The 16,294-nt window shown below is 48.5% G+C and overlaps 1 protein-coding gene across 1 annotated transcript in view; it reads left to right on the plus strand.

The window, feature by feature from the left end:
- Window positions 1-16,294, plus strand: part of ERO1A (endoplasmic reticulum oxidoreductase 1 alpha) — a 46,132-nt gene that overhangs the window by 4,425 nt on the left and 25,413 nt on the right. Inside the window, 1 exon segment of the mRNA XM_077269985.1 lies at window positions 965-1,003. Coding sequence (XP_077126100.1) covers window positions 965-1,003 — 39 coding nt within the window.

Here is a 16,294-nt window from a genome sequence, read left to right on the forward strand (position 1 = left end):
TTCCTACGTGTGCACATAGCCTAACACCTTCTCCCTAACCAGTCACCGCTTAGGGTACTGTCACACTCTGCAACTTTCCAACGATCACGACCAGCGATACGACCTGGCCGTGATCGTTGGAAAGTCGTTGTGTGGTCGCTGGAGAGCTGTCACACAGACCGCTCTCCAGCGACCAACGATGCCGAAGGCCCTGGGTAACCAGGGTAAACATCGGGTTACTAAGTGCAGGGCCGCGCTTAGTAACCCGATGTTTACCCTGGTTACCATCGTAAAAGTAAAAAAAAAAAAAACCGTACATACTCACATTCCGGTGTCCGTCAGGTCCCTTGCAGTCTGCTTCCCGCTCTGACTGAGTGACTGAGTGCCGCCGTAAAGTGAAAGCAGATCACAGCGGTGACGTCACCGCTGTGCTCTGCTCTTACATTCCGGCCGGCACTCAGTCAGAGCGGGAAGCAGACTGCAAGGGACCTGACGGACACCGGAATGTGAGTATGTACGTTTTTTTTTTTTTTTTTTTTTACTTTTACGATGGTAACCAGGGTAAACATCGGGTTACTAAGCGCGGCCCTGCGCTTAGTAACCCGATGTTTACCCTGGTTACAAGCGAACGCATCGCTGGATCGCTGTCACACACACCAATCCAACGATGACAGCGGGAGATCCAGCGACGAAATAAAGTTCCAAACGATCTGCTACGACGTACGATTCTCAGCAGGGTCCCTGATCGCTGCTGCGTGTCAGACACAGCGAGATCGTATGTATATCGCTGGAACGTCACAGATCGTACCGTCGTAGCGACAAAAGTGCCACTGTGTGACAGTACCCTTATTCATGTTATCATTCCCGATTTTACAGCATGTACATAGCCCGACAAGAACTGCAATGTGGAGATGGTAATTCTTATTTGTATATTGTTAATGTGATTATTGCTCATTTAAGTGCTAATCTAGGGTTTTGTTCTTAGGATGCAGTTCCACCTGGTATAAAGTCTCCAGGATTTAAGGTTAGATTTAAGTGTTTTTTTTTGGTTTTTTTTCCCCAGTACAGTCATTTAAGTGGCTATGTTGTAATCTTAAAAATCCCATAGCCTTCAGGTCTTCTAGAATTGCAGTAAAATGTGGAATCTAAAATGTATAGCAAGACGGGGTTCCTCATATTCACTAGTTGTGGACAGGTCGGGATGTTACTGCGGTGATTGTGTAGAGTCAGGAGCTGCTGTAAGAGCAGAGGATTCCCCTTTAATGAGGAACACATGGCGTATCACTGTATACAGCGCAGAAAGCATCTCTTCCTCCTGTAGATCATTCGATGGCCGGATGTCCACAGGGAACAGAAGCTGCTGGGTGTTAACCCCTTAACGACCGCCGATACGCCTTTTAACGGCGGCCGCTAAGGGTACTTAATCCACAGCGCCGTTAATTAACGGCGCTGTGGAAAAAGTGAATAGCGCCCCCCAGAGTCGGATTTTCTCTGGGGTCTCGGTTGCCGAGGGTAGCCGAGACCCCAGAGAACATGATTCGGGGGGTTTTTACCGACCCCCGAGTTGCGATCGCCGGTAATTAACCGTTTACCGGCGGTCGCAACAAAAAAAAAAAAAACGCGATTTGCCGTTTAATTTCTCTGTCCTCCGATGTGATCGCACATCGGAGGACAGAGAAATGTGGTCCCCGATGGCCCCCAATAGCCCCCCAATACTCACCTATCTCCCCCGGTGCTCCTCGTGGCTCCCGATGGGCGCCGCCATCTTTTTTCCGGGAAAAAATGGCGGGCGCATGCGCAGTGCGCCCGGCACCCGGATGTTCTTTGGGGTCTCGGCTGCCGGGGGTAGCCGAGACCCCAAAGAACATGATCGGGGTCGGTTTGCACCGACCCCTGCTTTGCGATCGCCGGTAATTAACAGTTTACCGGCGACCGCAAAAAAAAAAAAAAAAAAAAAAAGCGATCAGTTATTTCTCTGTCCTCTGATGTGATCGCACATCAGAGGACAGAGAAATAGGGGGATTCGGGGACCCTATCATACTCACCCGGGGTCCCTGGGTCCTCTTCTGTCTTCTCCTGCCAGCCGGCTTTTTCATCATGGCGGGCGCATGCGCAGTGCGCCCGCCATCTGCTGCCATCTGCCGGCCGGCAGGAGAAGACAAGTTGGGGCTAAAATTAGGGTTAGAGTTAGGGTTAGGGTTAGAGTTAGGGTTAGAGTTAGGGTTAGGGTTAGAGTTAGGGTTAGGGTTAGAGTTAGGGTTAGGGTTAGAGTTAGGGTTAGGGTTAGAGTTAGGGTTAGGGTTAGAGTTAGGGTTAGGGTTAGAGTTAGGGTTAGGGTTAGAGTTAGGGTTAGGGTTGGGGCTAAATTTAGGGTTAGGCTACTTTCACACTAGCGTTTTTTGGCTTCCATCGCAATGCGTCGTTGGAGAAAAACGCATCCTGCAAAAGTGCTTGCAGGATGCGTTTTTCTCCTACGCCTCATTGGGGGACACAGACCGTGGGGTGTTATGCTGCTTGCCACTAGGAGGACACTAAGTGATACAAAGAAAGTTAGCTCCTCCCCTGCAGTATACACCCTCCTGCTGGCCCTCAGCTAACCAGTTCTTGCTTAGTGTCTGTAGGAGGCACTTGGGTCTGTTTTCAGACCCCAACTTTCTTATTTTAATTTTAATTTTAATTTTTCTGTAAATTTTTATTTTTTATTCAACGGAGTGAAGGGGGCGACGGATCCTTTTTTATGGGACCCGCTCTCCCCCGAACCAGCAACAGGCGAGCACGGCGAGTATACCTCCCCGTCCCTCTCCTGCGACGTTGGAGCACGCCAATTTTTACTGGGGCAACGGGTTTCCATCTTTGGTCCCGATTTCCCTTCCCCCTGCAAGACGGCGAGCACATAGAGCCTGGCTCTCATGTTCCTCTCCGGGGGCCCGACATACAAGGCCCGTATTACATGGCGTTGCATACTTGCGGCTAGAGCCCAAAGGGATTACAGAAGAGGATGGAGCGCGCAGGTACAGGGGGACCTGCATTACCGGACTGTGAGTACATCAGGAGTTCCCCTCCTGCGCTCCAGATCGCTTTGCGGCCGCGCCGCCGCACACCGCCGGGCAGGCCGGAAATTTAGTCCCCGGCTTTTCAGCCGGAGTAGGCCGCAGTGGCTTCTATGGGGCAGGCGCCGGCGGTACTTGCGGCAGAGCCCCTGGGGACAGGCGCCGGCGGTCGGGAAACTGCGGCGGTTAGCGTCGCTCCGTTGCGGCCGCCGCGCATCGCCAGGCAGGCCGAAAATTTAGTCCCCGGCTTCTCAGCTGGAGTAGGCCGCAGTGGGCAGATCCCTCCCACGGCCGTAACCCCGCCCCCTATATCGGCGCTTCTCGTCTGGGACGAGAGGCGCCCTGCAGATCTCGGGGGCCATTCTTCCTCACGCTGCCTGCGTGGAAGATGCGGTCCTGGGGGTGCCACTGGCCGGTACGCCAGCGGCAATCATTCGGCGCGCGGCCCGCCGACGCACTCCACCGGCAGGCTCCAAAAATTTAGTCCCCGGCTTTTGCAGCCGGACTAGGCCGCAGTTGAAATCCCTTTCAGGGGCGAAGGTGCCTTCATGGTCCCGATGGGCTGAACTTCGTGGATGTACAGAAGCCCCCCTCCATGGTCCGGGCAGCCCCCACTATCACACCACTGTGAAAGCGGATGGCACAAGGAGGCAGACGGTTCCTCTCCACCTCCCTAACAAAGGGATGATGGATTGAGGTTTATCTCTCTATCCCTGCACCGACCACGCTGCAATACCCGACATCCGCGGCGGCTCCATGCCGGGACGCGCACCGTTGGTAAGTGGATCCTGCCAGCAGTGGGCTTCTGCAGCGGGATATTGACAGGCAGTCTCAGACTTCCCTGTGGCCACCTCCCTGAGGTAACGCTCCAGCCGGCTAACAAATTTAGCTCCCGGCTTCGGCCGATGTGTAGTCCGCACCCCAGAAGCGCACCGTGTCGTTTCCTGGCGCTTAGCGCCTGACGCGGAAGCGCTCAATTTTCTCGAGCAACGGGTGACCACCCCTAACTTCTACGCTGACGCCGGCTGCAGAAATTTACGCCCCGGCTGGGGCCTATTCATGGAAGTTTCGAGGCTCCGCCCACGTCGTGCCTGTGGCTCCGCCCCCTGAATTGGCGCTTCTCGCCCGCTGCGAGATTTTACCTAAACCCGCATGACCAGTATTCCTGGTCTTAAAGTCACACGACCAGTATTCTCTGGTCTTAAAGGCACGTGACCAGTATTCCCTGGTCTTAAAGGCACGTGACCAGTATTCCCTGGTCTAAAGGCACGTGACCAGTATTCCCTGGTCTTAAAGGCACGTGACCAGTATTCCCTGGTCTTAAGGGTACGTGACCAGTATCCCCTGGTCTTAAAGGCACGTGACCAGTATTCCCTGGTCTTAAAGGCGCGTGACCAGTATTCCCTGGTCTTAAGGGCGCGTGACCAGAATTCCCGGGTTTTAAAGACACGGGACCAGTAAGTATCCCCGGGTCTTAAACGCACACGTTCAGCATTCCCTGGTCTTAAAGGCACACGTCCAGTATTCCCTGGTCTTAAAGGCACACGACCAGTATTCCCTGGTCTTAAAGGCGCACGACCAGTATTCCCTGGTCTTAAAGGCACACGACCAGCATTCTCTGGTCTTAAAGCCACACGACCAGTAATCCCTGGTCTTAAAGGCACACGACCAGTATTCCCTGGTCTTAAAGGCACACGACCAGTATTCCCTGGTCTTAAAGGCACACGACCAGTATTCCCTGGTCTTAAAGGCACACGACCAGTATTCCCTGGTCTTAAAGGCACACGACCAGTTTTCCCTGGTCTTAAAGGCACACGACCAGTATTCCCTGGTCTTGAGGGCACCATGACCAATCCGAAACTGGTCATAAATGAGGAGCCCTCTGCCGCTGATCCCAGTTTATCCCAGTGTAACTAGTTCCCTCAGCCTAAACTCCCTCGTAGAGCTTTTGCCATCCAGTCCGGATATGCGATTCACTGGACAGAAGCCTCTACGTGGGACGCTATGCCTGGTCTGATTTTTAAGGGCGACAGGCACTGTAAAGGGCGCCAGTCTCCCCACACCATCAACAGACGGGCACTCGAAGGTCCAGGCCTAACGCCAGACAACCTGTCCTGTCTACCCGGAGACCTGCACTCTGTGGATGTACAGAGGCATCCTTTTTTCGGGCGTCTGAGCACCCCCCTCTGCATCACCAAGGCGAATTTCCCTCTCCACTTCCTTGTTAAGAGGATGGTGGATTGAGGCTCCTAATTTTTAACTCTGCAATGACCTGCTGGAAGCAGCGGCGCATTCTGCCACTCGGCAGATTAACCGGGTACAATCTCCTGTGGTTTACCTACCAGTATCCCTGCCCGATATGTCCTCCATTAAAAATGCCACGATCTGTCAAATAGCACATCTGGTTTGTTCCGTTTGGCAGCTACGGGTCCAGCCCTTTAACCTCCCTATCCGCCGCATGGATTGCTAGAGCAACGGTCTCCTGCTTGGAGTCCTTAACTACTTTGATTCACACCAGTATCCCTTTCCTGAAGACAGTTCAGCTGGTCAATCATATTTTTGAGCGGGAGACTAACGAAGAATCGTACGTTTCCGCAGCCCCGACCAACAGTAAAAGGGTTGTCCAGGACAGTCTAGATCTAAGGGATCTTGGTTCCTAAAAGGGGGAACGATAAGTAGGACCGATCCCAGACCTCAAACTTCTAACAATCTTTTCACAAGGTTCTTCTTCTTCTTCGATTGGAGTCTCATCCGCTCAGCCATTACTTCAACAAAAAAGGTGCAGTTTCTGGCATCCATCGACATTCGGGATGCCTAACCTCTTCAAAAATTCCTTTGCTTTTCCATTCGTGAACAGCATTTAAGTCACGACCTTGTTCGTCGGCCTTGCTACCGCATCCAGGGTGTTCGCAAGGGTCATGGCGGCTGTCATCTTGCACCTAGAGGCGTGGTCGTCTTACCCTGTTTGACCGACTGTTTACCCACCCTTGCAGGACTACGCTAAGTCGTCTATATCACTTGCGATACCCTCTCACCTGGGCTGGTGGCTAGACTTAGACAACTCCTCATTTCCAGTCCAACAGATATCCTTTTTGAGGATGATCCAGTATTCTTCCAGAAGGGTGGTAAATCTCCCTCCAGACAAGGTCATGGTTTTTCAACAGGGAGCTCGCGCTCTTGCTCACTCATCCCCTTATTTCATTCGATTTGCTGGGAGGGTTCCAAAAAAAAAAAAAAAAAAAAAAAAAACGGCGACGACAATGGAAGCAGTTTCCTTTGCTCCGTTAGTTTTCAGCAAGTCAAGCAGCCTTTCAGACGATAGTCTCTGAGCTCCTTCTTCATCCGGAGTTTTTTCTCCCGGTTCCATGGTTACTAGTAACTTCCAATGCCAGTCCTCTTCTCCCGATCATTGCTCTGGAGATCTCAAGGGTAGTCCTATAGTAGGTCCACTCCTTATGGCGGGTCAACCCATCCGAATTCAATTGGACAACGCCACGGCTGTGTCATACGTCAATCATCTAGTGAGTACCCACGTTCAAGCACCATGGCCAAAGTACCTCACATGGGCCGAGATCTATCACTCGGTGATCTTGGCAGTACATATCCCAGGAGTAGAACTCTGGGCTGCGAACATATTTAGCCGTCAGGGTTTCACCTCAAGTGAGTGGGAACTTCACCGGAAGTATTCCATCAGACCCGCCTTCACTGGAGCTCTACAGTTGTAGCTCGGATGGCGTCCTGACTGATCGCCTGTGTACTGGAGTTTGTTGTTCGGCCTCGAGATCCAGGAGCCTTCGCACTGCATGCTCCGGTTATTCCGTGGTACCAGTTTCCACTTCCGAAAGCTTTTCAGAAGCAGAAAGGGCCCCAGTGATCCTCGGAAATCCGCACTGACCACGTCAGTTCGCTTGCGGAGCTGGTAGCTTTCTGTCTTTCTGCAACAAAACTGCAAGTAGGGACCACCTCGCAGGATGTTTTTCACATGTAGTTCTTCCCTATTGCATACCGTTAGATCATTGGGATCTATTCTATTAGGGAAGGTTGCCCCCTTTTCTCTCGGCGATATCCTCATCCTGACGAGTCTTCGGTGCTAACGGGTCTTTTCAGACTTTTCTCTTATTTCCTTCAAGGCAAGGTTGTCCTCAAGCCTTCCCTGTCCCTAGTTACCAAGGTGGTATTGTATTACTACTGTCATGAGGGCATAGTTCTTCCCTCATCTCTTTTGGCACCACTCCACAAAATGGAATGAGGTCTCCATATTACGGACAGAGCAAGTGCTCTGAGTAGGTATGTCTTGAGGACGGCGTCCTTCCGAAGGTTGGACACTGTATCTTGGGTTTCCTACCGGTAAGAGGAAGGCTTCCTGACTTTTACAGGAAGGGTTTGGCCGTCTCCATCGGCCATTTAGCCTGGTGTATTCTTTCACCATCCAGGAGTCCTTCCGTGTTAGATGACAGCCTATTTTCCCGTCTATCGTGGGTTCCAGGCACCAGGCGTCAACAAGACACGCCTGCAAGCTTGCGGATTCGTCCAGTCCGCATGCATTCTTGAAGCATTATAATTCCCAGACTTCCACAGATGTGACTCTGGGCAGGCGGACTCTGCAGGCCGCGGTGGCGCACTTGTAAGTAGCAGTTACACAGAGCCTGATCTGACGTTGTCCCCACCCAGGGACTGCTTTGGTACGTCCCACGGTCTGTGTCCCCCAATGAGGCGTAGGAGAAAAGGAGATTTTTGTTTACTTACCGTAAAATCTTTTTCTCCGAGCCAATCATTGGGGGACACAGCTCCCACCCTAGTATTGGCTTATGCTTGTTTTTACAATCCGATATGCTATACTCTCATATATAATATGACATGCTGTAAGCTAATATGTTGTTACTGATCTCCTACTGCTTTTTGCACCGAACTGGTTAGCTGAGGGCCAGCAGGAGGGTGTATACTGCAGGGGAGGAGCTAACTTTCTTTGTATCACTTAGTGTCCTCCTAGTGGCAAGCAGCATAACACCCCACGGTCTGTGTCCCCCAATGATTGGCTCGGAGAAAAAGATTTTACGGTAAGTAAACAAAAATCTCCTTTTTCTCCATTGGCTTGCATTAGCGACGCATTGCGACGGATTGCCACATGTCGCATCCGTCGTGCGACGGATGCGTCGTGCTTCGGCGGACCGTCGACACAAAAAAAACTACATGTAACTTTTTTGTGCGACGTGTCCGCCATTTCCGACCGCGCATGCGTGGCCGGAACTCCGCCCCCGCCTCCCCGCACCTCACAATGGGGCAGCGGATGCGTTGAAAAAACAGCATCCGCTGCACCCGTTGTGCGGCGCTTACAACGCTAGCGTCGGTACGTCGGCCCGACACACTGCGATGGGCCGAGTACGACGCTAGTGTGAAAGTAGCCTTAGGCTTCTTTCACACTTGCGTCGGTACGGGGAGGTCGCAATGCGTCGGCCCGATGTACCGACGCACGTTGTGAAAATTGTGCACAACGTGGGCAGCGGATGCAGTTTTTCAACGCATCCGCTGCCCAGTCTATGTCCTGGGGAGGAGGGGGCAGAGTTACGGCCACGCATCCGCGGAAATGGCGGACGCGACGTACAAAAAAAAGGTTACTTTGAACTTTTTTTGTGACGACGGGGGCTAAAGTTATGGTTAGGGTTGGGGCTAAAGTTAGGGTTGGGGCTAAAGTTAGGGTTGGGGCTAAAGTTAGGGTTAGAGTTGGGATTAGGGTTAGGGTTTGGATTAGGGTTGGGATTAGTGTTACGTTTGGGATTAGGGTTGGGATTAGGGTTAGGGTTGGGATTAGGGTTAGGGGTGTGTTGGATTTAGGGTTTTGATTAGGGTTATGGTTAGGGTTGAGATTAGGGCTGTTTTGGGGTTAGGGTTGTGATTATCGTTAGGGTTGTGATTAGGATTATGGATCGGGTTGAGATTAGGGTTAGGGGTGTGTTGGAGTTAGGGTTGGAGTTAGAATTGGGGGGTTTCCACTGTTTAGGTACATCAGGGGGTCTCCAAACACGACAGCCAATTTTGCGCTAAAAAAGTCAAATGGTATTCCCTCCCTTCTGAGCTCTGCCGTGCGCCCAAACAGTGGTTTACCCCCACATATGGGGCATCAGCGTACCCGGGATAAATTGGACAACAACTTTTGGGGTCCAATTTCTCTTGTTACCCTTGTGAAAATAAAAATTTGGGGGCTAAAAAAATATTTTTTATTTTCACTACTCTGCATTATAAACTTCTGTGAAACACTTGGGCATTCAAAGTTCTCACCACATATCTAGATAAGTTCCTTGGGGGGTCTATTTTCCAAAATGGGGTCACTTGTTGGGGGTTTCTACTGTTTAGGTACATTAGGGGCAGGGTGGATTGATTTAAATCACGCCGATTTAAATCATGATTTAAATCACGATTTAAATCAAAAGATTTTTTTCTATTTAAATCGGATCGATTTAAATCATGATTTTAATCATGATTTAAATCACTGATTTAAATCAAAAGGTTTTTTTTAATATAAATCACGATTAAAATGAGAAGTGAGAGCAGTGCGCATGTGCGCCCATAGTTACACGGACGAAACTAGGGGCAACGATCTAACGCCAGGGTGAGGGGGGGACCCCAAAGTAAGTAAAAATCTTTTTTGTTTTACTATATGGCAATAGGTAGGTGTTTAAAAGCAGCATGTCTTAATTGTATAAACTATTAATAGCCTCCACATTTTGTTCATACTGCCCCTTTAATTCCACACTTCTAGCTTGGTTTCACTTTTGGTTTAGTTTCTTTTTCCATTCAGTTGACATGCCCAAACTTGTTGGATAGTCAGCATCCTACAGAAACCTCTGGAAGAGCATGGCATTGTGAATGTTACACATATACAGCCTTTATTCTACTGAGTTAAACAACTCAGCTTTATCTCATGATGGAAGAACCTTTGGATGGTAAAATATTTTCCTCAAAAAGCAGTTTATTGAAAAAAATCCGATTTAAATCAAAAAAATCCGATTTAAATCAAAAAAATCCGATTTTTTTGATTTTTTTAAAAAAACATTGATTTTTATCCACCCTGATTAGGGGTCTGCAAAGGCAACATAACGCCCGCAGACAATTCTATCAAAGTCTGCATTCCAAAATGGCACTCCTTCCCTTCCGAGCTCTGCCGTGCGCCCAAACAGTGGTTTACCCCCACATATGGGGTACCAGCATACTCAGGACAAATTGGACAACAACTTTTGGGGTCCAATTTCTCTTGTTACCCTTGTGAAAATAAAAACTTGGGGGCTAAAAAATCTTTATTGTTAAATATATATTTTTTATTTTCACGACTCTGCATTATAAACTTCTGTGATGCACTTGGGCATTCAAAGTTCTCACTACACATCTAGATAAGTTCCATGGGGGGTCTAGTTTCCAAAATGGGGTCACTTTTGGGGGGTTTCTGCTGTTTAGGCACATCAGGGGCTCTCCAAACGCGACATGGCGTCCGATCTCAATTCCAGTCAATTTTGCATTGAAAAGTCAAATGGCGCTCCTTTGCTTCCGAGCTCAGCCATGCGCCCAAACAGTGGTTTACCCCCACATATGGGGTGTCGGCGTACTCAAGACAAATTGTACAACAGCTTCTGGGGTCCATTTTCTCCTGTTACCCTTGGTAAAATAAAAATTTGGAGGCAAAAAGATCATTTTTGTAGAAAAAATGCGATTTTTTTTATTTTCACGGCTCTACGTTATAAACTTCTGTGAAGCACCTGGGGGTTTAAAGTGCTCACCACACATCTAGATAAGTTCCTTAAGGGGTCTAGTTTCCAAAATGGTGTCATATGTGGGGGGTCTCTACTGTTTAGGCACATCAGCGGCTCTCCAAACGTGACATGGCGTCCGATCTCAATTCCAGCCAATTCTACATTGAAAAAGTAAAACGACACTCCTTCTCTTCCAAGCTCTGCGGTGCGCCCAAACAGTGGTTTACCCCCATATATGGGGTATCGACGTACTCAGGAGAAATTGCACAACAACTTTTGTGGTCTAATTTCTCCTGTTACCCTTGTGAAAATAAAAATTTGGGGGCGAAAAGATCATTTTTGTGTAAACAAATGCGATTTTTTATTTTCACGGCTCTACTTTATAAACTTCTGTGAAGAACTTGGGGGCTCAAAGTGCTCATCACACATCTAGATAAGTTCCTTAAGGGGTCTAGTTTCCAAAATGGGGTCACTTGTGGGGGCTTTCCACTGTTTAGGCACATCAGGGGCTCTCTAAACGTGACATGGCTTCCGATCTCAATTCCAGCCAATTCTGCATTGAAACAGTCAAACGGTGCTCCTTCACTTCCAAGCTCTGCGGTGCGCCCAAACAGTGGTTTACCTCCACATATGGGGTATCGGTGTACTCAGGAAAAATTGCACAACAAAATTTGTGGTTAAATTTCTGTTTTTACACTTGTGAAAATTAAAAAAAATGGTTCTGAAGTAAAATGTTTGCAAAAAAAAGTAAAATGTTCATTTTTTTCTTCCACATTGTTTTAGTTCCTGTGAAGTACGTAAAGGGTTAATAAACTTCTTGAATGTGGTTTTGAGCAGCTTGAGGGGTGCAGTTTTTAGAATGGTGTCACACTTGGTTATTTTCTATCATATAGACCCCTCAAAATCACTTCAAAGGTGATGTGGTCCCTAAAAAAAAACATGGTGTTGTAAAAATGAGAAATTGCTGGTCAACTTTTAACCCTTATAACTCCCTAACAAAAAAAAAATTGTTTCCAAAATTGTGCTGATGTAAAGTAGACATGTGAGAAATGTTATTTATTAACTATTTTTTGTGACATATCTCTCTGATTTAAGGGCATAAAAATACAAAGTTTGAAAATTGCAAAATTTTAAAAATTTTCGCCATATTTCCATTTTTTTCATAAATAATCGCAAGTAATATTGAAGAAATGTTACCACTAACTTGAAGTACAACATGTCACGAAAAAACAATCTCAGAATCAGCGGGATCCGATAAAGCGTTCCAGAGTTATAACCTCATAAAGTGACAGTGGTCAGAATTGTAAAAATTGGCTCGGTCATTAAGTACCAAATTGGCTCTGTCACTAAGGGGTTAAAGGACGGAAATCAGCTCAGCCCTTCCAGCCTGAGTCTGGCATATTGGCTCGACTTTCTGAGCAAATTTAGATACAGGAAAATCTGCAACAACAAAAAATAGATGCTCCCAGAAGAAATTACAGTGGGCACAACATGTAAAATTCAAATAAAGCCATTGCCATTCTGGAGTGCCGATTCTAGCCCAGCCGCCAACGACTAAAATAATTGTTACCTATGTGGAAAGCTATTTAAAGTGCATAAAAAACTTAAAATGCAAATGAATAAACCTCCCACGCATTTGTTTTCTTTACGTCCCCCGCCATCACCACCACTGCTATCAATAAAAGCAAAAAACGTCCCTTTTTGTAAGGTTTTTTTCTTCCTTGGACAGATCCTCGTCTTGAGGTGTCTTATAATAAAAGGCCCGAATGTACAAAATTCTATTGAGTGACATTTTCCTGCATTGCTTTACATTGGTATTGAGGAGAAATGATTCATTTAAAGATTTAATTATGATCGTTTTATTCTGTTACCGATTTTTCTATGAAGTTTGTGATCACCCAGAAGATTTGCTAATTGGCACTCGCTCCTCTTGTGTAAAGGCTTAGGTTTTGTGGAGCGTAAGAGCAGTGGTCGGTTAAGTTTTTGATAAAGAAACAGTTTTTCCCTATATATTAGGCTGCCGCTGTGTTGGCCACTTTGTTTTCTTCCTATGCAGTGATAATGATGGTGTCAGCAGCGCTTGGAGTACCCACCTGTAGAATGTAGAAGCTGCTGACATCGCACCTGCGGGAGACAATAAATGCAGAGCGTTTTGGGGACTGAAATATTATTCATGATTAGAGAATGATTGTTGAGTGTAGATGTGTGAAAACTAAAGCAAATGCGTCAAGAAAAGGCAGAAAAAACTGAGAAAGTGGCCTAGTTAAAAGTGTATTATTTTCGTATGTTAGTCCTGGCATGATGGAAGTTGTAGTTGCACAGGTTTGAGACCTCCAGCCTGGCATGACGGGAGTTGTAGTTGCACAGGTTTGAGACCTGTCATTGTGACATCTGTGTGTATTTGTCATTTTGTCGCTTGGCTTGTGCAGATCACGGAGGGCCATCAATGACGCAACAGATCGATATCCTGCAGTAATGGTGTCTTTCATGGCCACAATGTTTTTTTTTTTTTTTTGTGTGTGTGTTGCAAGAGGAACGGTTATCTCACAGCAAAACTTCCTTCCTCCTGATTATTCATGATTAGAGAATGATTGTTGAGTGTAGATGTCTGAAAACTAAAGCAAATGCATCAAGAAAAGGCAGAAAAAAACGAGAAAGTGGCATAGTTAAGTGTATTATTTTCCTATGTTAGTCCTGGCATGATGGAAGTTGTAGTTGCACAGGTTTGAGACCTCTGGCCTGGCATGATGGGAGATGTAGTTGCATAGGTTTGAGACCTCTGGCCTGGCACGATGGGAGATGTAGTTGCATAGGTTTGAGACCTCCGGCCTGGCACGATGGGAGTTGTAGTTGCATAGGTTTGAGACCTCTGGCCTGGCACGATGGGAGATGTAGTTGCGTAGGTTTGAGACCTCCGGCCTTGCACGATGGGAGATGTAGTTGCGTAGGTTTGAGACCTCCGGCCTTGCACGATGGGAGATGTAGTTGCGTAGGTTTGAGACCTCCGGCCTGTCATGATGGGAGTCGTGGTTGCGCAGGTTTGTTTTCAGGGGACATGACCCCCAGCTTGTGTATTTTCTGTCATTGTGACGTGTGTATTTGTCGTCTTGTCGCTTGGCTTGTGCAGATCACGGAGGGCCGTCAATGACGCAACAGATCGATATCCAGCAGTTATGGTGTCTTTCATTGCCACAATGGGATTTTTTTTTGTGTGTGTTGCAAGAGGAACTGTTATCTCACAGCAAAACTTCCTTCCTCCTGATTTTCTGCACAGACATGTCCTGTTCTTGTGAGCTGACATTTTCAAAAGGCCTTTTTTTTCATGTATATAAAATCCCCTTGTTCTAGTATGAAAAGCCTGAAACTATGAACAATGTGTACGTATTCTCGTCTTTAGGAGCCGTAACGGCAGTCCTATGAGTTGTGCCCATGCTTTCCCCGAAACTGTGTATTTTGTGTTATTTGTTGGCGGCCAATGAAGTGATCGTGGGGTATGTGGATCAGTTTCTGGGTTTTTTCCAAGTTCATGTGAAAAACGCAATGTGAAACCACCCTATAAGACTACGTTCACATTTGCGTTGTGCGGTGCAGCGTCAGCAACGCACAACGCAAATGTAAACTCATGCACAACGCAGCGTTTTGTGACGCATGCGTCCACTTTTGCATGGCTTTTGGCGCAGAAAAAACTGCATCATGCAGCGTCCTCTGCGCCCTGACGCATGCACCACAGTGACGCATGCACCACAGTGACGCATGCACCACAGTGACGCATGCGTCACAAAACGCAAGTGCAACGCATGTCCATGCGCCCCCCATGTTAAATATAGGGGCGCATGACGCATGCGTCGCCGCGGCTGCATCTCCTCCTGGTCACAGTCTGTAGATCTCTCTTGTACATGTGCGACCTCCGCTCCGTGCATCTCCTCCTGGTCACAGTCTATAAATCGCTCTCGTACACGTGCGACCTTCTGCTCCATGCATCTCCTCCTGGTCACAGTCTATAAATCGCTCTCGTACACGTGCGACCTTCTGCTCCATGCATCTCCTCCTGGTCACAGTATAAATCGCTCTCGTACACGTGCGACCTTCTGCTCCATGCATCTCCTCCTGGTCACAGTCTGTAGATCTCTCTAGTACACGTGCGACCTTCTGCTCCATGCATCTCCTCCTGGTCACAGTCTGTAGATCGCTCTCGTACACGTGCGACCTCCTGCTCCATGCATCTTCTCCTGGTCACAGTCTGTAGATCGCTCTCGTACACGTGCGACCTCCTGCTCCATGCATCTCCTCCTGGTCACAGTCTGTAGATCTCTCTTGTACATGTGCGACCTCCGCTCCGTGCATCTCCTCCTGGTCACAGTCTGTAGATCTCTCTTGTACATGTGCGACCTCCGCTCCGTGCATCTCCTCCTGGTCACAGTCTATAAATCGCTCTCGTACACGTGCGACCTTCTGCTCCATGCATCTCCTCCTGGTCACAGTCTGTAGATCTCTCTAGTACACGTGCGACCTTCTGCTCCATGCATCTCCTCCTGGTCACAGTCTGTAGATCTCTCTAGTACACGTGCGACCTTCTGCTCCATGCATCTCCTCCTGGTCACAGTCTGTAGATCGCTCTCGTACACGTGCGACCTTCTGCTCCATGCATCTCCTCCTGGTCACAGTCTGTAGATCGCTCTCGTACACGTGCGACCTTCTGCTCCATGCATCTCCTCCTGGTCACAGTCTGTAGATCTCTCTAGTACACGTGCGACCTTCTGCTCCATGCATCTCCTCCTGGTCACAGTCTGTAGATCGCTCTAGTACACGTGCGACCTCCTGCTCCATGCATCTTCTCCTGGTCACAGTCTGTAGATCGCTCTCGTACACGTGCGACCTCCTGCTCCATGCATCTCCTCCTGGTCACAGTCTGTAGATCTCTCTTGTACATGTGCGACCTCCGCTCCGTGCATCTCCTCCTGGTCACAGTCTGTAGATCTCTCTTGTACATGTGCGACCTCCGCTCCGTGCATCTCCTCCTGGTCACAGTCTATAAATCGCTCTCGTACACGTGCGACCTTCTGCTCCATGCATCTCCTCCTGGTCACAGTCTGTAGATCTCTCTAGTACACGTGCGACCTTCTGCTCCATGCATCTCCTCCTGGTCACAGTCTGTAGATCGCTCTCGTACACGTGCGACCTCCTGCTCCATGCATCTTCTCCTGGTCACAGTCTGTAGATCGCTCTCGTACACGTGCGACCTCCTGCTCCATGCATCTCCTCCTGGTCACAGTCTGTAGATCTCTCTTGTACATGTGCGACCTCCGCTCCGTGCATCTCCTCCTGGTCACAGTCTGTAGATCTCTCTTGTACATGTGCGACCTCCGCTCCGTGCATCTCCTCCTGGTCACAGTCTATAAATCGCTCTCGTACACGTGCGACCTTCTGCTCCATGCATCTCCTCCTGGTCACAGTCTGTAGATCTCTCTAGTACACGTGCGACCTTCTGCTCCATGCATCTCCTCCTGGTCACAGTCTGTAGAT

This window comes from Ranitomeya variabilis, chromosome 1 (assembly GCF_051348905.1).
Source record: "Ranitomeya variabilis isolate aRanVar5 chromosome 1, aRanVar5.hap1, whole genome shotgun sequence".
Lineage (NCBI taxonomy): Eukaryota > Metazoa > Chordata > Amphibia > Anura > Dendrobatidae > Ranitomeya > Ranitomeya variabilis.